Source organism: Pleurodeles waltl, chromosome 1_2 (assembly GCF_031143425.1).
Source record: "Pleurodeles waltl isolate 20211129_DDA chromosome 1_2, aPleWal1.hap1.20221129, whole genome shotgun sequence".
Classification (NCBI taxonomy): domain Eukaryota; kingdom Metazoa; phylum Chordata; class Amphibia; order Caudata; family Salamandridae; genus Pleurodeles; species Pleurodeles waltl.
Window position 1 is genome coordinate 1017531141 of NC_090437.1, and position 24227 is coordinate 1017555367.

The 24227-nt window shown below is 45.7% G+C and overlaps 1 protein-coding gene across 3 annotated transcripts in view; it reads right to left on the minus strand.

The window, feature by feature from the left end:
* Positions 1–24227, minus strand: part of NSUN7 (NOP2/Sun RNA methyltransferase family member 7) — a 1148229-nt gene that overhangs the window by 417201 nt on the left and 706801 nt on the right. For all 3 annotated transcript variants that reach the window (XM_069201939.1, XM_069201936.1, XM_069201945.1), the window contains one exon: positions 9847–10057. In XM_069201939.1, the coding sequence (XP_069058040.1) occupies positions 9847–10057 (211 nt within the window). The remainder of the gene's footprint in view (positions 1–9846; positions 10058–24227) is intronic.

A 24227-nucleotide genomic window follows, 5' to 3' on the forward strand; every position in this document is an offset into this window, starting at 1 on the left:
TTAAGATTATGCTGTGGTGTTATCTCTATACTGTATCCAGTTTCTCCTTATTCCTGTGTGTTTCTGAGAACTACCATATGCCTCCTATAATGGCTTCTTTAGCACACAACATATGTCTAAATTAGCTTTCCATTTAGTTACACTTGGTGAAAGAGGTTGTCACCTGTGTTAGGTTGTATCTCTTTTCCCAGGTACGAGCCCTGACCGCTGAAGTATTTCTCCACATTCGTGAAAACCTCATCATCTAATATATTCAGTAATGCCAACTTAGGAGTTAGATCAATTGGAGGACTTAACAACTCAAACTTTTATACAAAAGGTCCCCCTTTTCCGTCCAGCAGCTAACTCAGCTCTAGTCTGGACTTTTATTGATACGTCGTAAGTGCTGGAGATGAGATAAAAACATTCGAGGTACATAAACTGATTTAGACTGAAGCATGCTGATAGCAGATTCTGGTGCGGTCATGAGTGCCAAATTACATTCCTTATCTTCAAGGGGCCAATAACACGCGCCCCTTTCTCTTTCCATTCAGGAAAGGTATGAGGTATATTGATTTTCAGGGATTTATAAAAGGTTGAAATGCAGCCCTGTGCATGCAACTGACACATGGTTAGTTTAACCTCCAAATGGTTATAATTAGGGATCTCCAAATTAATTAGAAAATATAATAAAAAAATGGGAGCGCTCTAAGCCAGTGGTTCCCAACCTTTTGACTTCTGTGGACCCCTACTTTGTCATTCTGGAGCTCAGGGACCCCCCACTGAATCTTTAGTGGAATCCAGGGACCCCACCCCTGAATCATTACTGAAAGCTGGAGACCTAATCTGTTAATATTATTTAACTTTCTATGCAGCCGCATACCCCCTGAGGAGGCTTCACGGACCCCCAGGGGTCCCCGGACCACAGGTTGGGAACCACTGCTCTAAGCCAAGGTCTGTTTGCATTTCAAACGATCTGAAGGAGTTAGATACAAGTATTTTTCCCAGAGAAGATATCCCCAGATGATACCATGCTTTAAACACCTAAAGGGCATTGACTAATAGAAGCTTGCTTCCAAACCATGATTTTCCAATTAAAATCTTGTCCCAATTTATTTGCTTATGTGATGCTTACTAGCCGACGGGGGGAACCAAGGGCCATTATTACTCCGTATAAGTAATGAATGGTAGTGTTATTTTCCATTGCTCATATTTCAAATTATTTGGTGGACCAATAGCCGAGCCATATATCCAGTCATTAATCATCAGTGGGTGGCTAGCCTTATAACACAACAGTTGGTTAATTATTCCAAGTTCCATTTCGTATGTTTATTTGTGCCATTAATTAAAGGCTACCCAAGGAGGGCCATCACTCTATATAAACGCTTTGAAATGTCTCGTAAGAGAAGTAAAAGTCATAATAGGGATATAGAATGCTTAGTTTTGAAGTACATATATAATCTTGGGGAGAAGGTTCATCTTGACCATCTATTCATTCAGTCAGTGATACTGGGATGGTTGAGCAGTAGAGGGTATCCCTACGTATGTGATCAAGTAGGAGGGTCATATTTTCTGTCCTAGCCTGGTTTTCATTAACCCCAATTTGCTTCCTAAGTATTTAAAACATGTCTTACTGGTATCTATCCCTGCCTTGTTCGACCACATATTGGGCTCATTCATCAAACAGAATGGAAACAGTTGAGTTTTGCTCCAGTACTATGCAAAGGTGTTGCCCATGTTCTTCGTAGAAGTGTATTAAAAGTAATCTGCGTCTCTAATGTGTGCTATATGCCCATTTGTGTCCCCTCTCTGAGTCAAACATTGCAATAGCTTGCCAGTTTTATTTTCGTAGTCATATAGATGGCTCTGGGAGGTCTTCTAGAGTTTCCTGAATTTAGCCTCTGAAAGTATCCCTAGATTTCTGTTCTGCCGTCTGCGTTGTTTACTCAAGGTCAATTGATTTCTGCCACTGTTCTTTCTTAAGGTATGCCACTGTGGATATATTTCTACTGCTAATGACAGCTGTGTATGCCTCTCTGATGATTTCACCACAGATGTATTAAGTTGGAAGTTTAGTGTGGATTTCTATATGAGGACATCTCAGAAGTCTTGTTTAGTCAGCCACCATTAGCTCAGTCTCCACAGTGGGTGAAACCACAGTTCAACACACTGTACACAAATCGCAAGTGGTGTATGGTACAACAGTCCTTGTGCCAGGGGATGTATATCAACTATTTGATGCAGAAATGCGAAGGGAATACAAAATAGTCAATACAATACAGACATACCCACATTCAACCAAAAAAAAAAAAAAGAGTATCCACCAACTTCAGAGTAATAGTGATGCCAAATATCTTTTGACCTCATGGCTGTTGCAAAGGATGTGAGTGGATATGAGGATGGTGGGACCGCCAGCAGGCATTCAGCTCGTTTTAGGTCAATAGTCGTGAGGCCATTAAAGTCCCCACCTGTAATTGCAAGACCCGGAGGGCATTTAGTATGGCAGTACAGAGGTGGGACAGGAATTCATGAGAGAGAGGGATTGGTGAATACATGGAGACAAGTGTGATGGGGGTCCATACAAAGAGCTTGTTAACAAGATGCAGCATCCCACATTGTTCATACAGGTCGATAACCAATGATAGCTAGTGACTGATTAGGATTGCCACACATCTGATGCCCCTATGGAATCCAGCATAATATACTATTGAGAAGCCATATCTCTGTAGTCACTTAGTCATTCCCCAACAAGTGGGTTTCCTCAAGGAGAAGCGTGTCCGTTCCATAGAGCTAGATTTTCTTCAGACCAGCCACCCTTTTCATCTTATTAAGAATGCCACTAAAAGACATTTTAGCAGTTCTTTAAAGTTACCTGTGTAAGTGGTAGTGGCCATATAAGTTTGACAATTATGTGCAATTGATACTTGAGCAGGATCGGCATCTATATGTAGCCCAGTTTAAAGGAATAAGCAAACAATGAACAACCTCAACACCCCACCGCATACCTCATTAACAAACCCTTTATATTTTTTAAGAACCTCTAGCAAACTAATTCATAACAGCTCAAGTCTTAGCATATCTGACATCTCTTGATTACATTCAAGTTTCTATGCATACATAACAATCACATTCCTCATATCCCATGACCAGTCTCTCCATGATCCAGGACTCATCATATATGATGTGATTTTTGCGTTGGGCAGTTCAGTGTTTTATCATTGTTCATTCTTCTTGCTGATTTCATATGGAAAGCAGAGATTTTTCCTCCACCAATGTTGCACTCAGTTGGCAACATAGGTCTAGGGAGTCAAAGAAGAATGTTTCGGGATCAAATACAATTTTGAGTTTAGCAGGACACAATGGCATGTTTGTCTATGTCCCCATGTCTCTTACATTTATACTTAACTTGATCAAATGATTTGCATTGTTTTTGGACCAATCTCTTATAATCTAGAAATAACAAGATGATGTGTGATTTGTATTTTGCCTCATTCTGTAGTCTAATTGTTGAAGGAAAAAATCTCGATCTTTGAAATTAAATACGAGGATTATTATCAATCAGGCTGCAACTCCTGGTGGGGACTGCACAATTAGGGCCCCGTGGACTCTCTAAAAAAAACAGCACATCAAGAGCTCCTCCTTACATAATGTTGTCAGAAGCCATGTGTTCAGGAAACATTCCAGGTCATTGTCCTCAGCCTGCTTGAGAAAACCCACAAATCATAGATTGTTTCTTCAGGGTCTTTCGCTAAACGGGCCAGTCCCTCGAGTACGGCCACCAATTGGAAAACATTAATTTTGAGCTACCTGAGAGTATCTTCTAGTTTGGTGTTTTGCCCTTAACCCTCTGTGATTCTCTTCACTAGCCTGCCTTAGTAGGACCACATCAAGAACAACTTTGCTTTTTTTTTTATCCCTACAGCTGATTGCAATCTTGAATGCTTGAAGAATGAAATATGTTGCTGTATACGCATCAGGCCGAGTTCTCTGTCTGCAGCTAGTATGGGGTCCACACCGGCCTCGTTTCCAGGAAGTAGATTATCATATTCAACCATCTTGTCCCATTTTTTAGATGAGTTTAATCTATCTCTGGTAGTAGGCAACTGATCACCCTGTCTCCGTGATTCCCATTGAGTATATGTAATTCCACACAAAGCATAGTTCTGAATAGGTCTTTAAGGAGATATTTCTGTTGGTAAGAGGATTACTTCCACAACACCCACTGCAGTACTTCTAATACTTTGGCGCTGTCATCTCACTCCCTAATTATGTAGCATTTAATAAAGTGATCGTAGTAAGACCCATGGCAGGAGTGCTTCACAGCTTGGTTTTGTCAAGTGCAGTGGCAGGTCACCTGCATTGCCCATGATTGTTTGAGGCTCTCCCTCAAGTCACGGTGTCCTGTGACTGGGGGCTCACAGCTGTCTCCAGAGCTGCAAGTCACGCTTCTTTACAGAGGCTTGGGCACTTTTAGATTACATGCACACGCTTCTCCCACACATTAGGAGGGCACCAGCAGACAAAGTGGACCCTCCAACGAGTGCTGCAACTGGCCTCAAGATCAGGCAGGCAACAATCAAAATCTTATGGGGTCTCATGCACTTCCCAAGGCTGATCTTTCCCACATTAATAGTGTCTGAGGCACCACTGCTGGTAACAAGGCAGACAAGCAAGAGTGGTTCATGTGGCCCGCACTCAGTTGGCAACATAGGGGCAACGGATAGAAAATAGTACCCTCCCCCGGCAGGGTGCAGAATAGGAGCCCCCAGCCCACTTATCTACGGAAGGATGTGGGCTCCCCTGGGCACAAGCAGCAGGGGGCTCCCAATATCAGCTCTTCTCTTTCACCCTCCTGGGAGTAAGATCCAAAATGTGTCCCCGCACCTTAAAGCCTGAAGCACTCATGGCAGCGTGGATATCCTGTCTTCCCCAGGGTGCTTTTTTGTCTACCTTCAAACACCTCAGGCTGTGGAAGAATCCCTCTTCCAGAACAGCTGCCTTGGCTCCAGCATCGGAAACATAAGACACAGCCTCTAAGCCACATTCAACAGATACTGGCCATCACCATCTTGTAAGAAGCAAAGCCTGACACAGGAAACCCTCAGCATAAGCTGCCACCGCTCCAAGCCTCAATTTCGCCTGGGTGTCAAGTCGTAGTGGGAAAGTGACCGTCTACAATTATTTCTGCATTATTTGGGGATCTCACGCATGGAGAATGTTTAAGGATTTGTGAGTCATAGTTACAGTGTTAGAGAGATTCATCGCCATGTTAGCCTTCTTAGCTACGACCCCAATTAATGTCCTTTTGACTGCAAAATCGATATAGTACCAAGTGCCAACATCCCATTTAGCACAGTGTTTGCCTGGAAGAAAAGCAAAACAACTATCTGCAGGCTTACTTGGACAAGTACTTGGTCAATGGTTTAAAAAGACAGTCACAGCCATGCGCTTCATTGTCTTTCTTTTGTGTCCCTAGGAAAAATGATGGTAAAAACACCGCCAACCATTGCCTTTACCTCCTGCCTTGTTGGACCAAATAAAATGCCCCAAGACTAAATCTTGCAATCGTGACCTCGTCAAAGTAAGGGAAGATGATGGATGTAAGACAGGATTTCACACCTGTTTTTTTTTTTACTTTTGTTTAGAAATACCAAGAAATTTTATTTGGGTTGTGCGATGTCCCTGTTACTAAAAGCTTTTGTAAATGACGGGCTATGGAACTAGACAGATCAATTAATCCTAATTTCATTGGTTACCCTTTAGAAAGATTTATAGCGTGTGCAGTTGGCACTGAAAAAGCTCAGAGAAGACAGGTTTTCCGCAAAGCTCAAAATGTATTCTTCATTATCACTAAGTTAGAATTCCCTGGTTTGTGATCTTCTGCGAAAGGTTTATTATGGTCCCCGAAAAAGAGCAAGCCATCACCTCCACCATGACAGAGCTGGGTGCTCCAACTTTTGCAGCCACATCATCAATAACTTCTCAAGGGTGTGTAGCCTCATCTTTCGCCTGTTAAAGAAGGAGGTAATGTTCATGAGGGGTTGTAGTGCCAATAAGGCATCCTAGATTCTAAACATCCACTTCATTGCTTCCTCCCTGAAGACTCTTGGAATCTTTTCACAGTTTCTTAGGCCTGCTAAAGTCAACTCTACTAATAGTGACAAAGAGGTTCTTACTGTAAAACAGTTTTTAACTACCAGAGTACTGCTACTTATGAGGAGCATGTTATACTGTAGTGACTGACTAACAAAGCTTTGTTTCAGAAGTTGCCAAAAACTCTAACTGCAAAACAACTATGATGGCAAAGAAGCCATTCCACCTCATTGACTACTGCTTTCTATATCTCATTGACAACAAAATCTACCTTCTGTTGATAACAGCAGAAGCATTTCTCTCAAATGATAGTCCATATGGTTAGTCCACACTGTGTAAGAACAAATGGTGTACACTGCACCAGGATATCTACAAGTTATGGCAAAAGGTGACCCCGAGTGGTATCACAAGAGTAAAACAAAGTGGAATACTAACAGGCAGTTGCACAAGCCAATCCAGAAAAGAAAACATCAGGAAAGCAAGAGACTCTCCAAAGACACTGGTGTACATTTTGAAAAAGACACTTAGGAATCATCAGTGGTTCTGGCAGAAACTGGACATTATTGCCATCTCTGAAGCAAAACAAGGCCACAACTCAAACCGAAATCACACAAAACCTCTTCTGCAGACCAACTGGATAGGTAACTTCATCCCTCAGGAAGACAGGTAAGTAACAGCTGATTAGGAGTGTGTTATGTTAGACAGTGTAACTAATTCTTGCCATTTGTTCCTTACAGTGTTCCTCAATGGTAAGGCCAGCAGAGTGTCTCTTCTACTCCCCTTCAAATGGGGCCTTAGTGTCCAGATGGTTTGGCGGCAAGACTGTGGATGCATCAATCAACCAATCAATCAATCAAGGATTTATAGAGCGCATTAATCACCCATTAGGGTCTCAAGGCGGTGGGGGGGGGGGGGGGGAGCTACTGGTCGTAGAGCCATGTCTTGAGGCATTTCCTGGAGTTCCAGGTCTTGGCGGCTAGGAGAGAGAAGGATCTTCCTCTGGCGGTGGTGCGGCGGATGGAGGCAAAGGCGAGGCTGGCGGAGCGAAGATTGCGGGTGGGGGTGTGGAAGGTGAGCCTGTCGTTGAGGTAGGCTGGGCCTTTGTGGTGGAAGGCCTTGTGTGCCTTGTGTGCGTGGATGAGGAGTTTGAAGGTGATCCTCTTTGATACTGGTACCCAGTGAAGGTCTCTGAGGTAGGGGGGAAATGTGGTCGCGGCGTGGGATGTCCAGAATGAGGCGGACGGATGCGTTCTGGATTCTTTGCAGCTTTGTTAGGAGTTTGGTTGTTATTCCTGCATATAGGGCGTTCCCGTAGTCCAATCGGCTGCTGACCAGGGCGTGGGTGACAGTTTTCCTGGTTTCGACGGGAATCCACTTGAAGATTTTGCAGAGCATGCAAAGAGTGTTGTAGCAGGAAGAGTAGATGGCATTGACCTGCTGAGTCATGCTGAGTGTGGAGTCCAAAATGAAGCCTAGGTTGCGTGCGTGGGTGGTGGGTGGGGGCGCGGTTCCTAGGGAGTTGGGCCACCAGGAGTCATTCCAAGTTGAGGGGTTGGTGCCAAAGATGAGGATTTCTGTCTTGTCTGTGTTTAACTTGAGGTGGCTTGATTCCATCCAGCTGGCGATGGCGTGAAGTCCGTTGTGGAGGTTGTTATTTGCAGCTGTAGGGTCTTTCGTGAGGGGGAGGATGAGCTGAGTGTCGTCTGCGTAGGAAACTATGTTGATGTGGTGGGTACGTGCGATGTTGGCCAGGGGGGCCATGTAAACGTTGAAGAGCGTGGGGCTGAGCGAAGATCCTTGGGGAACACCACAGATGATTCTGCAGGCTTCTGACAGGAACGGTGGGAGGCGGACTCTCTGGGTTCTGCCTGAAAGAAATAACGAGATCCAGTCGAGTGCCTTGTCGCGGATACCAGCGTTGTGGAGGCGTGTGCGTAGAGTGTGATGACATACCGTGTCGAAAGCTGCAGAGAGGTCCAGGAGGATGAGTGCTGCTGTTTCTCCTTCGTTGAGCATGGTCCTAATGTCGTCTGTGGCAGCAATGAGTGCAGTCTCGGTGCTGTGGTTTCTGCGGAATCCGGACTGGGAGGTGTTGAGTACCTTGCTGTCTTCCAGGAACCGGGATAGTTGGCTGTTTACTATTTTTTCGATGACCTTGGCTGGGAAGGGGAGGAGGGAGATCGTCCGGTAGTTCTTGGGGTCATCTGGGTCTGCCTTTGGGTTCTTCAGCAGGGCGTTGATCTCTGCGTGCTTCCATCTTTCTGGGAAGGTGGCTGACTCGAAGGAGCTGTTGATGGTTTTGCAGAGGTGGGGGGCGATGATGATGTTTGCCTTATTGAAGATATGGTGTCGGCTGGGGTCCGATGGTGATGCGGAGTGGATGGAGGCCATGGTGGTGGTGGTGGCGGTGTCCTCTATGCTGACGGGGGTCCAGGTATGGAGGAGGAGGGTGTTGCTTGGAGTGTTAGGTTCTTGGGCGTTTGTAGTCAGCTGGTGGGTCTGGGGTTTGAAGCTATTGTGGATTTCTTCTATCTTTCGACGGAAGAGGGTTGCCAGTGAGTTGCAAAACTCCTGTGATGGCGGGGGTTCGTTGGAGCAGGTCCTGCGGGTGGAGAGCTCATTGACGATGCCGAAGAGCTCTTTACTGTTGTGAGCGTTGGCGTCGATGCAGTTTTTGAAGTGGGTCCTTTTGGTGGCATGCATGGGTAAAATAATTGGGTATCCCATTGTTTCTGCATACACTGGACTTCCCATGACAGATTTTAGATTATTTTTGCAGACACTGATCAACTTAATTTCGGCTGGATCTATTAAGGTCACTTTTCCCTACAATTCATATTAGATGATTCTGTTTTGGGAATTTCCACCATATGCAACAAAGAAGCATTAATAACTTCTCCTCAATGTCATCAATGGAGACATTTAGAATTATTGTCATTTTTTATCTCTACCTATCACTTCACTCTAAACTGGGGTAAAAAAAGGGACTTTTGACATTTTCAAGAAAAAGTGCAGACCAGCTATGAGGGAGCCTTTATTACGGCAGAGCTAGTGGTGAGGGCACTTGCATTTAAGGGGGCAGCAAGACTGAAATATGCTCACGCCAAGCCACAAAACCTCTGGTAGAAAAACATAGCTGTGATTGTATTAATCATGAGATATATGCATTTAAAATGCATTTCCTGACAAATATGGAGGGGTAGACTAAATGAGTGCAGAGGCAATGTTTCCTTTTCAGTGTTTAAAGATGTTCAGGCTCATAATACATTATGCTAACATAGGTCAACTGTCTGTAAGCTTCAAGAAAACATGAAAATTACAAAATATTTTTGGACTTACCTGTATTATAGTTATACTCTCTAAATATTAATTTTTCAATGTCATACTACTAAAATACTGCAGCCACAATATCATCTACCAAAATATTTTGAAGCTGACTATTTAAGTATAGAGTTATTATACATAAGCCCTTATAAAAGTGCCTCGTTGATATGTATCTTTTCAAGGTACATATATATGGAGTTAAGCATATCAAGTCTACACTTACCTGAAAATACTTATGTTCACAATATTTATTAAGTTGATTCAGAATACAATATTTTGGAAGAACACTATTTTTTGCTCAGGATTGTGACATACAGTACTGAGTTTGATATGAGTTACTTATTGCATACATTCAAAACCACTAAGAAGAAAACACATATGGTTCACTGTACTTTCAATTCACATTTTCTGACAAAAATGCACAGACAAAAGAAGATAACAAAAACATACTTTTGCATTCCATGTGTGTGAAGAAGTCTTGCAGTTCTGCTTCTTTGGATGCTGATTTTATTCCACATACAAAAATGTTGCAAGTGTACTGATTTGTCAGTGTTGACATATGGGCAACTGTTAGTCCTGAATACATATTAGTCACAATGATGTCATCATCCAGGTTCATTAAGGCACTTACAGAATGCACCGCAAGGCTTTGAGATTTATCCTTAATGACAAAAAAGAATGACAATTAATACAATATGTTATTTATTATAAACGGGATCAGTAAGACATAACACTATGAATAAAACAAGGAAAATACTCTTTGTAATGATTAAATAAGTCCCCTCCCTATACCAACATGTCAGGACTACCACTACTTATTGTTGCGAAAAGTGCTTTAACTACTTTGTAGATATTGTTTTCTATTTTTTAACGGAGGGATCGCTATCGAGCATGCATTGATATTGGTGATTGTACCCTTACTCTCCAAGGATCTCTAGTGCACTTTCCTGAGTCTCACATGCACTTTCCTGACTCATATTCTACGATGATGTTGATGATATCATGGGAGATTTTGATAGCGGATGTTTAGTAGGTGGTTGTCAGGGATGACATCTTTAGGAATAAAATTACAGTAGCTACCACAAATCTATCTCTTGTTTACCCTCCTGACTGTCTCTCTCCCTCTCCAAACCGTGGAAAGAGTATACTAAGCATGGATCATTTGGGAGAAGGAAAGACACAAGTCAGGCTTCGAGGAAGCATGTCCTGCCAATACGAACTATTGCTTTTTAATGAAGAATCCATGCATTAATGTCTTCATAAGGCTTGTGGATTTGCCCATCTATCCACTTTATAAAATTCCCTTACTGGCACCTGCATGTGGAAAGCCAGATATTCTGTCTACACTTTGTAGGGACTGGCATCAATAACCTTATTATGCTGCTCAGACGGTAGCAGCTTATTTTTTCAGTAAGCTATCTAGAAATGGATTAATCCTTGCTGCTCTGCATAGGGAATCTCAATCATGTTAAAGACATGACTTTCTTATCAATGCAGAATTAAAAGGCTCATCTGACATAAAACGTACATAGGACATAACCTACATAATATGAAATTGGCTGTAGAAGGGAAAAATATAGGAGAGTAAATGTCTTTATTCAAATGTTTATCAGAAATACTCTTAGATGTAAAAGAGGACTGAGAGCAATTCTTATTTTAAAGTAAAGACAGAGTAAATCTTTGAAGCAGAAGGTTCAGGGAGCTTGCTTGTCTTGATGTAAAGTACCTGCCAACTAGTGTGTACAACCACACTACTCTACAAGTTCCCAATTCCATCGCCAAAGTTAAGTTAAAGTGGAGCATAGTCCTTAAATATGTTGCCCGCAGATGTGAAATAACATACATCCGACACACCTCTAATACCTAAACTACAAAATGATGCACTACTGTCAAACTACTACAGTTATACAGAAATTAATTGAATGCTTATCATTACTGACAACACAATTTCCCAATTTAGACTGTGTTTGCTCCATGAGGAAACAGATGTTATAGGTCACTAGAATTCTCCAGTTTATGCAAACACAAAAATACTCCTTGCTAGGGTTTAGAACATCGGTTTGGACACCATAGGAGCACTATGGACAAACAAATTAAGTACTGATTTGTTTAGGATACAAAAGTTCTCAACCACCACTTGGTTAGCTGGCTTTATGATTGGGTCCCTCCTGGCACCAGTATTGAGGGTCCTGGTGTAAGCTGCTACTTTCTATAAGGGAGCTCATCAGTTGTTTGTAAGGTTGATAACCGGATAGGTGGTGTCTTATGAGCACTTATGAGTGTTAGATGAGGGGCAATAGTGAAGAGGAAAATGGGTACTGGTTAAAACTATCTTCTGGTGAAAAAAGAAATGTTATTATATCCTAAACAGTAGGAGTGAAAGAAATCAGAGATTAATTCGACCCACACAGAGAGGTCAATGTATTTCTGCTGACCAAAGCACTCTCTTGAGATGTACGGGCATTTGTCAGGAAAGTTTAGCCCTTTACGCTATAGAGGTGCATCAAAATATGGACTGGAAAAAATATACAATTGGAATTTACAACCAGTGGTCTAAGGCTGAACATGGAGATCCACCTGATTTGTAACCTGTAGAGGCAAATAGAGTAGTAGGGATTAGCCAGATCAAAAATTATAATAGGTGAATCAGTAAATACTAGTGTCATAGTCTGTATATACACTTCTCATACAACTGGGATATAGTGTGTCATCTTTATGGAGGGATCAAGGGTCAGGTTCACTACGTAGAGGGTGTAATGCACTAATGGTTATGTGTAGACAGGTATCATATAGTAAAATATCTCCCTGAACGCTCCTCATCACAATATTATCAAAGAGATACACTCCACTAGCTATAGCCTTGAGGATGGCAGTGAAGCAACAGCTAACAAAATTAGCACCTAAATGTTGTGGAAATCACAGCCATAATTCAGTCTGTCTTTGTGAATTCTGTTGTCCCACTGGTGGAGGTTTTGCACCCTAACTGCCGCTTACTCAAGATGGTTGTGTCTCCATTGGATGTGCTTTCATTCAATAGAGAAGATGCTCATGGGGACACAGGACGAACGGTAAAGGGGAGGCTGTCAGCATGCCAGCCTGCACTATATCTCCCTCATGTGATACCAAAAGTGCTCATCAGACAGCATCCATCTTGTCATCAACCTTAGAAGCACCTCATGAGCTCTCTGAAATAAGGGTAGCAGCTGGCATCAGGATCTCCAAGACTGGTGCCAGAAGGGGCCCAATGATGAAGCATGCCACCCAAGGGTGGGTGAGGGACTTTTGTCCTGAAATGTATTTATTTAGTATATATGTCCTCATAGCTACTACAGTGTCCCAACTGTTTTTCTAAACATGAAGTATTTGTTACAGTTGCTTAAACCATAGGACATAGGTCCTTGCATTCTCTCTTTTTACAACCACTGTGATTTGCTTGGTCAGCAAGATGACACCTGACTGCTTTATTAAATTTAAAAAACGAATTTGAGTGTTTTTACAAGATAGATAATCTTTGTGCTAGTTTAGAGAGCTATCTCTGTATAAGTAACATAAATGAGCACAAGACTCTATCAAAACTTTTGAAGCACTATGCCAATTATCTGAATTTTGTGCTGAACAAGTTCAATAACGACATCACAAAAAATGCTAACCCCTTCCTCCTAAAATGCAAATTGGGCATACTTGGCATTCTCTTAGATGTCAGAGAGGCTATCAGAACAAGGCCCATAATCTGAAAGTCTCAGTTGAAATTAGTTGGTTGAGATTTAATTCACAATGAGTCCATGCTGCTTATTTGCTTCCAAAGTGTTTACTTTTAAAAGTTGGGTCACAAAAAATAAGAATGAGTTGGTGAACATGCATTACCAGGACTCTGTGAAGGGGTAAGATGGGAAGGTCCAACCACTAGAGCCCCTCAAAGTCAGCAGAGATGAAACACAGATTGTCTGGATCCCGGAAGGGACAATCTACATAAGCCTATGGCAATTCATTGTCCTCAAGCAAAGAGCCGGTGCAACAGTTGCTTCTCCCATTGACCTATAGATTGATGCCACTATGCAAGCAACTGGATCAGTACTTTTTACATTCTCAATTTTATGAGACTAAAAAGTGGCACAAAAGATTAATCGAGCTGTAGGTTGTCCGTTTATAATGGTCTATATTTAATTTTGATGGCCAGAAATCACCTAGTTAAGGAAAAGATAATGCCAATGGCGACATTCAGGCCTGTTCTTTGAAGCAGGGTGAAAGATGGACATGATGCCATGTGGTTCACAGGGAACTGGAAACTAAGGGGGTCATTCTGACCCTGGCGGTAATTACCGCCATGGCGGAGGTCGGCGGTAGCACCGCTGGGCATTCTGACCGCGGCGGTTCAGCCGCGGCCAGAAACGGAAAGTCGGCGGTGTCCCGCCGACTTTCCACTGCCCTTGAGAATCCTCCATGGCGGCGGTACCGCCATCCAGTTCCTGGCAGTTCTCCCGCCGGGAACAGGATGGCGGTAGGGGGTGCAGCGGAGCCCCTGGGGGCCCCTGCAGTGCCCATGCCAATGGCATGGGCACTGCAGGGGCCCCCGTAAGAGGGCCCCAAAAAGAATTTCAGTGTCTGCTTAGCAGACACTGAAATTCGCGACGGGTGCAACTGCACCCGTCGCACCTTCCCACACCGCCGGCTCAATTCTGAGCCGGCGTCCTCGTGGGAAGGGTGTTTCCCGCTGGGCTGGTGGGCGGACTTTCGGCGGTCGCCCGCCAGCCCAGTGGGAAAGCCAGAATGACCGCCGCGGTCTTTCGGCGGGAACAGCGTGGCGGGCGGCGACCGCCGTCCGCCGCGGTCAGAATCACCCCCAAAGTGCCTTATTTAGAGTTTGGCAGGCAGACTGCCATCCATGAGGGTGGCAGAGGTTATTACCTCTGCCACATCTGGAGGATTATCACCCACCATATTTATATCTGCTGGCCATCTCTGTGCCTTCAAAGGTGATGATGAAAGTGTCTTGTATCGCACACAGCTACGCCAGGGAGTGACCCGGTGCTTGGCATAGGTCAGAGGGGTGAAACTACTTGGCAACTACACCTGCACAAAAAGCCAAGTTTTCAGCCTTTTCTTAAATGCTGTGACGTTACTCAATGCACGAAGCACCAGAGGGAGTTGCTTCCATGTTGCTGATCCTCGATAGGTTAGTGATCTTCGCCCCGCTCTGGCACGTCGAATTCTAGGAGCTACTGCTAACAGTTTGTTAGCCAACCTCAGGTTTTTTGATGGAGCATAGAAGCTGAACTTTGTTTTAAGGTAGACCGCACTAGACTGATAAAGAGCCCATGAACCATAACTAGTGTCTTCCTGGTAGAGAGCCAGTGGAGAGCACACACATGAGAAGACATCCGCGTTCTGATTGGTAAGTTCAGAAGAAGGCGAGCTGCTGCATTTCAGAGCACTTGAAGCCTGCCCAACAGCTGTTCTGGTAGTCTAAAATAAAGAGCACTATGGGAATCTGTCCAGGAGGTTTGCAGGGCCTGAATAACCATTTATTTTTCACACTGAAGGGGAGGTAGTGTAAGAACTGTTTTAAGGATGCAGAATACCGAAACACATGCCAACCACTGACCTAATTTGAGGCTTAAAGGACAAACTGCCATTGAATTTGACCCCTAGATTCTTGACTATGCCTCCCTGTGAGCCTGGAGGGGAAGCATCTTCAGGGAAAAGGTCTTCCAAAATTATGGAGAGGTAATGCCAAAAAAGAATTTCTGTTTTGTCTGACTTGCATTGGTGTACAACTATCCCACGGAAAAGTACACTCAGGCAGGTTTTAATCCGAACTCCTGAAATCTCTTCTCCCTTGCCACATGAAAACAGCAGATGCATATCATCAGCATACAATATAACTTTTGCCCCAAGGGCTTCAGCTATCTGGGCAAGAGGAGTGAGATAAATGATGGATAAAGTTGGACTTAGGACAGAGCCTTGGGCAAATCCCACAGTCAATCCATGCGGTTTGGAGGATAAAGGAGGAATGCAGACTTGTTGGGTTCTGCCTGACAAAAATGAGGTGAGCCAGTCCAAGGCTTGCCCCATTAAACCAAAAGACTGGAGTTGCACCAGAAGTCTAGAGTGGGGCACCGTATCAAAGGCTGCTGATAGGTCTAACATGATCAACACAGCAATTCCACAGGTATCTAGGATACCTTTGATGTATCCAGAGACCTCCATAAGCACTGTGTCTGTGCTAAACTGGGGTCTAAACCTGGACTGACTAGGATGGGGAAGGTTACTGGATTCCAGATACAGGGAAAGTTGTTGATTCATGTGCTTTTCAAGTATCTTGGATAGTGCTGGCAGCAAGGAGGTGGGCCTTTTCACCAGAGGTAAGATCTTCACTTGCTTCTGGGCACAGGGTACTGTAGCTGTTGCTAGTGACATGGTGAGCACCATGTTCACCGGAGGCTTAATGATGGAGGCCCCTGATGCTAACAATTATGTCAGGCACGGGTCAGATGGAGAGACTGATTTAAGAATAGTCACTGGTGTCAGAGAAGTCTCCAGTGAAATATGCTCAAAGGTGGCGAGAGTCACACTGGTAGAGGAAGCCGTAAACGGCTTGAGAGAATCCCAGTAAATCTTCATCTGATCATATGCCGGAGGACAAACTGGCTTGGATGCTCAAGATCTTAGTATAATAGGTGGCCAACTGTTTGCACCCATCCACCGAGGGATGATGGGACCTCACACTAGCTGCTGGCATCATGCAAAAAATCTCTGGCTTTCTTCCCTGCTCTCTCAATCTTATCTTCTAGGTATTCATGTTTAGCATTGTATTTCTTAAAAGCTGATTTGTAAGTTTCTCTATCATTTGTATTAGTCAGTCAGTCAAATAAACTTTATTTGGCTTGCGGAAAGCCATAAAAGCACAAGGTAAAACATATGACAATGAAAATAATATCTAAAACATATAACAATAAAATTAATATATAGCAAAGGGTAGAAAACAAACTGCTAAAACTGCTCCCTCATACAAAGCTCGCCCCTTTGGAGCGCCCGCATCGCTAGCAGCCTTGTGGATGGCCTAGCGAGGCTGACAACAAGGTGGCAGATGGGCCAGGAGGCTGGGCCCAGAAGTGTCAGACATAGCGCTCCCTGCGGGTCTGGCACGCTTTAACCATTGCGGGACCTGCCTGGATTTTGGGGGCAACTGGAGGAGGCATAATAGAAACCGGGTCTGGGTGAAGTGGATGTGGAGCTCCTTGTGGGCCTGACAAGCTATGACACTGAGGGGGGCCTGCCTCCAGGGACTGTCTGAGGTCTACCACTGCGCAGGAGCGGCCACGCCAATAGCAGAGAGGCATCCCTCAGAGGGACGGAGAGCAGCAGCAGAAGGAGACCTGACCTGGCACCTTAAAGGTGCGGAGCGATGCAGGGCCTCCACCAAAAAGAGACTGGTGAGCATGGGTTGGGATCCGGCAGAGGGGAGAGGGGACCTTTGTAGCATCCCTTGGCCCCTCCTTGTGCTCCCCTGCACCCACTCATCCCCTGAACCACTGCGGAGGTCTGCTTGCTACCCTAAGATTTCTGAGCTGCCAGAGTTCCCCGTGGCAGGTGGCAAAGCCTGGGACACAGGGGCAGCTGCGGTGGGCTTGGCCTACTGGTCAGCGGTGGGGGAGCTTGTTGCTGGAGTACCTGAAGAAAGGGGAATGTGGTCCTTCAGGCTGGGGACTGTGACATTCCCCGAACGCAGAGCCTCCTCTTGCGCAGTTCCCCTGAGGGCTCAGTCAGCTGGCGAGATCTGGGCTCCTGGAGGAGCTATCACGCGGACCCTTCACTGATGAGCTACGCCACTGATGCATAGTGGGCTAGCTCGGTGAGAGGCCAAGTTGCATTGGAGGGGGATGAGTACAGGTTCTGGTGAAGCCTCTTATGTTAAGTGTCGGCATACCATCCCCAGGTGAGCGCCCGATAAAGGGCATAGTGGCAGACAATGATAGCCATGGCAGCACCAGGAACAAAAAAGACCAGACCCTCTGTGACATGCTGATCAAACCACCAGGAAATTCTGAAGGCAAGAAGCCAGAACAGACTTTTCATCAGACGTGGAAGATACAGTGAGTCCAGTGATGTGCTCCTTCCTGGAGGTGCTATTTGCTTCTCTGCCGGACAACCTACAAGCAATCAAGAGGGACCTGTCCTCGCACTTGCGAAAACTGCGCAGGGACCTGGATAAATTGGGGGAGAGGGTCGCAACTTTGGAGCATAAGGAGGATGGCCGATGTGAGGAGATCAAAGCGCTCCAGTAGAAGATCCTATGACTCCAAGAGCAGCAGACTGATTTGCAGGCCCACGCGGAGGAGCTTAAGAATCGCTCACAGCAGAATAATATCCGCATGTGGGAGTGCCCACCGCCATGGAAGGGTCGGACTTGGAAGCCTATGTGAGGGCCCCTTTGGTTATATCTTAGGAGAATCGTCTCCCCCGAAGCTGAAATTAGATTGTTGTCACACATTGGGGCCACTGATGCTGGCCACAGCCCCCCTACAGACATTCTAGTATGCATACAAGATTTTAAACTGAAAGAAACTATTCTGTGAAAGGCCTGAGACATGCACCAATTGCAGTTCAAGGGGCACTCCCCTTGTTGTACCAGGACCTGGCTGCCATCCCTCTCCAAAAACGATGAGACTTTTGGCCTGTCAAGGCGCACCTGCGGGACGCTGGAATCTCTTACTCTTGGGTCACCCCTTCTACTTCATTTTCTGGCTAGAGGGGAAACTGCACCAACTAAGATCACTCTGAGAGGCATGCAGGGGTCCTGAAATGCCAGTGTGGACACCGGCAATGCAAACTTTCTGCAGCACATAAACTAGATCCTGCTACCATGGCCCAGGAGAGGAAGTCAGTACTGGCCACATTGAGCGGGGACAATGCTCATAATGATGCATCATGGGGGGTGGGGGTCCAGCATACTGTCTCCTTGCATAAATATTCTAGGGGGGGTGGTGGGGACGTTGGGATCTCTGGAATGGGCTTGGATCCCTTTGTTCTTTGTGAGGTTACTGGCCTGATGCGGACTGGTATGACTGGCCCACCTGGCCTACGTACGCCTGCATTTGTTAATTTTTCCATTCTGGTGTGATTCCTGGATTCACATGGTGTTGTGATGCTTGTTTGTTTAGTTGCTATATTTCAGGGGGTACCCGTATCAGTCTTGATAGTGAGATATTAGTAGGTTATCTGAGAAGCATAGTAGAAGGCCTTCTTGAATCTGCAACTAGACAGTACTCTAGCTATTGTAACCCTTTCATTGCTATCATATCCTCCCTACTTCAGCCATGGAACACTATTGTAACCCTCTCATTGCTATCATATCCTCCCTACTTCAGCCATGGAACTCAATATCCTTAGCTTGAATGTGAGGGGACTTAACAACTCCAACAAGTGGCTAGCTGTCCTTTCTCTCCTCAAACACTCGGGGCATATATATGTCGTCTCCTGCAAGAGACGCACTTGATCCTGAGGGATTGTGGTGGGTCATTTCACCTTGACAGTAGACGACGCACTAGACGAAATGGATGGTATGATAGTTTATTAAGTATATCTTGTTCTAATCCTATAAGTGCTTTTTGTATACCTTTTTGTTTCTGCTCTTCTCAAATGTTTTCTTTGTTCTTCTGACTGGTCTTCTTTATCTCTCTTTTTCTTTCCTTATTTCTCAGGTATGGAGCGGTCCACGGAGAAGAATGGCGTCAGTGACATCCCCCGGAGAGGAAAGAAGAAAAAAAATATAATAAAAGGTAAGGGTCTTTTCTTTCAGACCTTTTATTTTGAGGGGTAGAGGGTGCGGGACATTTCACCTAAAAGCCAACAGAGATTGAGTCCAGTAAATAGTCTCCAAAAGAAATTATCTGTGCTTTTGGAAAAGGAAAACGAGCTTCTTTGAATGAGGACACAATAGGGTCATCAGGGTTTATTAGGCTTAACCCTGCACCCAGGCTCGTATTCCCTTTTAGCCTGACAGCTACATAAGAGGAGAGGAAGGGAAACAAACTAAGAAAAAGAAAAAAATATATACCCAGTGACTAAAAGAAAGAAGAAGAAAAAAAAAAAAAAAAAAAAAAACGAACGTGGGAAAAAGGACCTATGAAGCCCATTTTACCAGTAATACCCCGAGGGGTTCAGCATGCAGGCACGTACCTGCGAAAGCCAAGTCCCTCCAGGGACGTGGCTGGCACTGTGGCGTGTTGAGTAGCCCTGAGGCGATTCTTCTTCAAGAGTCATCCCCTGTGTCTGCATCTCCGCTCCTCTTCTTTCTGGTCTGCGGTCTTCCTCCTAGTTCGGCGTCTCCATTTGACTTCTGGTTCTCGGAAGTCGCGGCGGATCTTGCACTTCTGATATTTTTAATTGGATATCCGGGTCGTCGTCAGGTGGCGTGACTTCTGGGTTTAGGAAAGTGTCCCTGGGGTACTGTTTCAGGACTCCGGGGGGGGGGTCGACTTGTGGCGGAGTCGTGTCGGCTCTGCTACAGGGGTGTCCACAGAATGCAATCCCGAAGGTTTCCACAACAGTTCTGGTCTTCCGCGGCAACGAAGAAGGGAGGTGGCCATTCCACTCTCTTGACACTTCAGAGGGGAGGTGCTGTCTACACTAAGAGAGATTAAAGGGCCGCTGCTAGCGATCAGATTGGGAGTGGGCACATTTTCTTTTACTTTGGTGAATGTGTAACCCCAAATGAACACCAGGCCTTCTTGCTCACCTCCTTGGAACCAGTGCTCCAATCCCCTTACGCAGCTCTCCTGATTGGAGGGGTGGGGGGTTTGAACTTAGTGACGGACACAACCCTGAACAGATTTGTGCAACTTTTTGTGCAGGGTGGGGCACTCTCAGTATCGGGTCATAGATGGCTCTCAGACTGCGGTCTGCAGGATGTAGGGCGTGTTTTTTTCCCCCTCTAGTAGGGATTATACTTATTATTTAGCTGCACAGAAGATTTATGCAAGCATTGATCATTACCTTCCCACCTCCCCACTGTTGGAACTAGTAACAGACATCACTACTGCTCCGCGCTCGATCTCGGACCATGGCCCACCTCACCTCTCTTTGAAGCTTTCTGTATGTAGTATGACGTATTCCCTGCGGTGGTTAAGAGACAGCCTACTATACTCCCAGGCCACTGTCCTATTACAGCTCAACAACATGGGAGAGATGCCACTGGCAGCCGTGTGGGAGGCTCTGAAATTAGTGACCCGCGGGGAGCTAATAGCGATTGTGGCAGCTGACAACCAACGCTGCAGAGACAAGCGCGAAGCCCTAAAAAAAAAAAAGAGGCGCAGGAGTTGGAGGCTACACCTAAGAGCTCTGGCGCTCATGGAATATAGAGGTAGCTGGAAAAAAACCTGATTACTTCTTAAGCGCCTTGACAGGGCTGAGTACGTCATGCTATGCCTTAAGAAAAAGTTTTATTTGAGCAGTGATCAGAGCGGGCGAATGTTAGCACATCGTCTACGTGGCAAAGTGCACTCAGGTGAAGTAGGGACGATTTGAGCAGTAATCAGACTGAACAAATGTTAGCACACTGTCTACGTAGCAAAGTTCACTCAGGTGCGGTGGGGACATTAGGGTGCAGTGGGGACGATTCACTTCTATGAAAACAGGTGCCGAAGCAGCCAAAGCTTTCTGCGTTTTTTCTGGTAAGCTGCATGCTTCTCTGGATGGCCCTAAAGATGACCCTCAGAGGTTATCTGCCAGAACAGGACGCTTCAGCTCTAGAGCGCCCAATTTGGATGGAAGAAGTCATCCTGGCAATAGCCCCCCTAAAAACCCATGAAGGCTCTGGGGTCAGACAGCTTCACTGCCCAACCTGGCGCCACTCCTCACCCAATTGTACAACACCTTTGCTGACTCAGGCTCCATCACAGAATCTATGTAGGAAGCCATCACATCAGTGATCCCGAAGCCCAGCAACGATCCTGCACTATGTGGGTCATACAGACCCATATCACTATTGAATATTAACGGGAAACTCTTTGCCAGTTGTAGGAAGCTGGCCTGGTCTGTGGTGAGCACCTAAGGTGTTATTAAGGTATACCAGGTTCAGGTATTCCCCATTAGTCAGGTGTAGGCAAGTGTCTAGGAAGCCAGGGCTCTCTAGAGGTAGCTGTGTAAGAGCAGCCAAGACTTATCTAGGAGACATGCAAAGCTTATGCAATACCAATACAGTCACACAGCACTTACACAAATGAAAGAACCACACAGTGTTACAAAATAAAGGTACTTTAGTATAGAAACACTAAAATACTGAATAGGCAATACCCCAACAGGATGTAAGTAAACACACTATTATACACACATTAGAAGTCAGTGATTAGTATAGAATAAAATAGCAAACAGTAAACACAATAGCAAATAGTAAAGACCCTAGGGGGATACCAAACCATTTCCTAAGTAAGTGGAATGTAAAAGGCCCCCCCCCCCCCAAAAAGGAAGTGGAATCTGTAGAGGGGAGATGTAGGAACCAGGAACTCCAAAAGGTAAGTACCAGGGTGCCACCCAGCGACCAGTAGGAAGAGGTAACTACCTGGTTTTCCCCAAATTCAGCAAGTGGACTTTAGAAAAGGACTATGCAAGACCCAGACAAGACTGAGAGAAACCAAATGTGGATCCTGGCAGAAGAAGACCTGCAAAAGAAGGGGACCAAGTCCAGTTTGAGTTTGAGTGTCCAGTCATGGCAGTAGCCACTACCCACCCTTCTATGGATACAGGACAAGGTTGACGTGGACAAGGTAAGCAGTGCAGCACCGGAGCAGGAGAAAAGCTCCATACGTGGTACAGTCAATGTCTCACGTCGGCAGTCAGTGTTGCAGCCTGTTAGTAGTGTTGGATAACCACCAACAAGCCTTGGAAAATGCAAGAAACAATGAAGACGGTTTTGAAGGGCTGAAGAGGACCAGCAAGGCCCAGGGGACGCAACCCAAGAAGAGGAGTCTAAGGTGACCCTCAGCAGCTGAGAGTCACAGGAAGAGGAGGCAACTCCCACAGGCGACCCACAGTCAGCAGGCACTTGAGCGCAGTGAGGACCATGCAGCACACCTGGAAAGGAGTCCCACGACGCTGGAGTAGCAAGCAGGAGACTGTGCGTTGCACGGAAGAGTGCTGGGGGTATACGGGACCACTCCAGACCACCACCCATGATGCAGGATCTATGCAGCTCCAGAGGAGAGAAGATCCATGTAGCCGGTCGTCGTTGCAATTGGTGCCTACGGATGCAGGAAAGTGACTCCTTCACTCCAAGGGAGATTCCTTCTTGCTTCTTGTGTAGGCTGAAGACTCATCACTCTCAGAGGATGCACAGTTGGGAAATGTTACACTTGCTGGAAGGAGCCGGTGCAACAATGTTGCAAAGAAGAGTCATCGCTGTAATTGCAGATTGTCAGTTCCTGGAGGGTCCAGTTGCAGTTCCTGTAGCAAGAAGGTGAAGTAAACCATGCGGAGGAGTCCTGCTGGAATCTTGCACATTGAATCTGAGGACTCACCCAAGAGGGAGACCCTAAATAGTCCAGGACAGGGGATTGGTCACCTAGCAGGGTGACCACCTACCAGGAAGGGGCTGTGACATCACCTGCCTGACCTGGCCACTTAGATACTCCCAGGGGCCTCTGTCCACCTTGGATTTAAGATGGCAGAATCAAGTGACCACCTGGAGGAGCTCTGGTCACCACCCCTGGGGTGATGACAGGCAGGTGAGTGGTTACTCCCCTTTCCATTTTCCACCAGTCCCTGGACTGGTGCAAACTAGTTTATGCAAGGAGGGCACCAAATGTGCCCTTCAAAGGATACTGGTAGCTTGGGAAGGCTACCCCTCCCAAGCCGTGTAACACCTATTCCCAAAGGGAGAGGGTGTTGCCTCCCTCTCCCAAAGGAAATCCTTTGTTCTGCCTTCCTGGGCTTGAGCTGGTCAAGCAGCAGGAGGTCAGATACCTGTCCGAAAGATGGCAGCAGTGCGGGCTGCCTGGAAAATCCTGCAAACTAGTAGGAGCAAAGGTGAGGGTCCTCAAAGGAGCCCCCAGAGTGTATGGAATCATAGATGGTTCCGACATGTTTGATACCAAACATGCCCAGGTTCAGAGTTACCATTATGTAGCTTACAGTGACCTGGTGCAGTGACCTGTGGTGAAAGGGTGCATGTACCTTTTCATGTAGGCTGCAAAGGCAGGCCTGCAGACATTTTACATGGGCTCCCATGGATAGCATAATACATGTTGCAGTCAATGGGGATTCCCTGGTGCCCCCAATGCCCTGGGTACCCAAGTACCATATACTAGGGACTTACATGGGGGCAACAGTATGCCAATTGTGGGGTGTACAATGTCAGGAACAGCCAAATTTAGAGGGAGAGCACAGTTACTGGGTTAGCAGGATCTCAGTGAACACAGTCAAAAACACATTGACAGCAGGCAAAAAGTTGGGGTCCCCATGCCAAAAGGAGGGTACTTTCCTACACCCCCCCCCCCACCCCCAATGAAGGACAATGAAGCTAGCCTTGTCCAGATGAGTCTTTATTGTCTAAGTGGAAATATCTGGAGAGTCCATCTGCATTGGAGTGGCTACTCCCAGGTCTATGTTCCACTGTATAGTCCCTATTCCCTGTAGGGATATGGACCACCTCAAAAGTTTGGGCTTTTCACCTTTCATTTGTTTTAACCATAGAACAGGCTTGTGGTCTGTCTGAACAAGGAAGTGAGTGTCAAACAAGTATGGCCTCAACTTCTTCAAAGCCCAAACCACAGCAAAGGCCTCCCTTTCTATGGATGACCAACGCTTTTCCCTGGGGGTCAACCTTCTGCTTATAA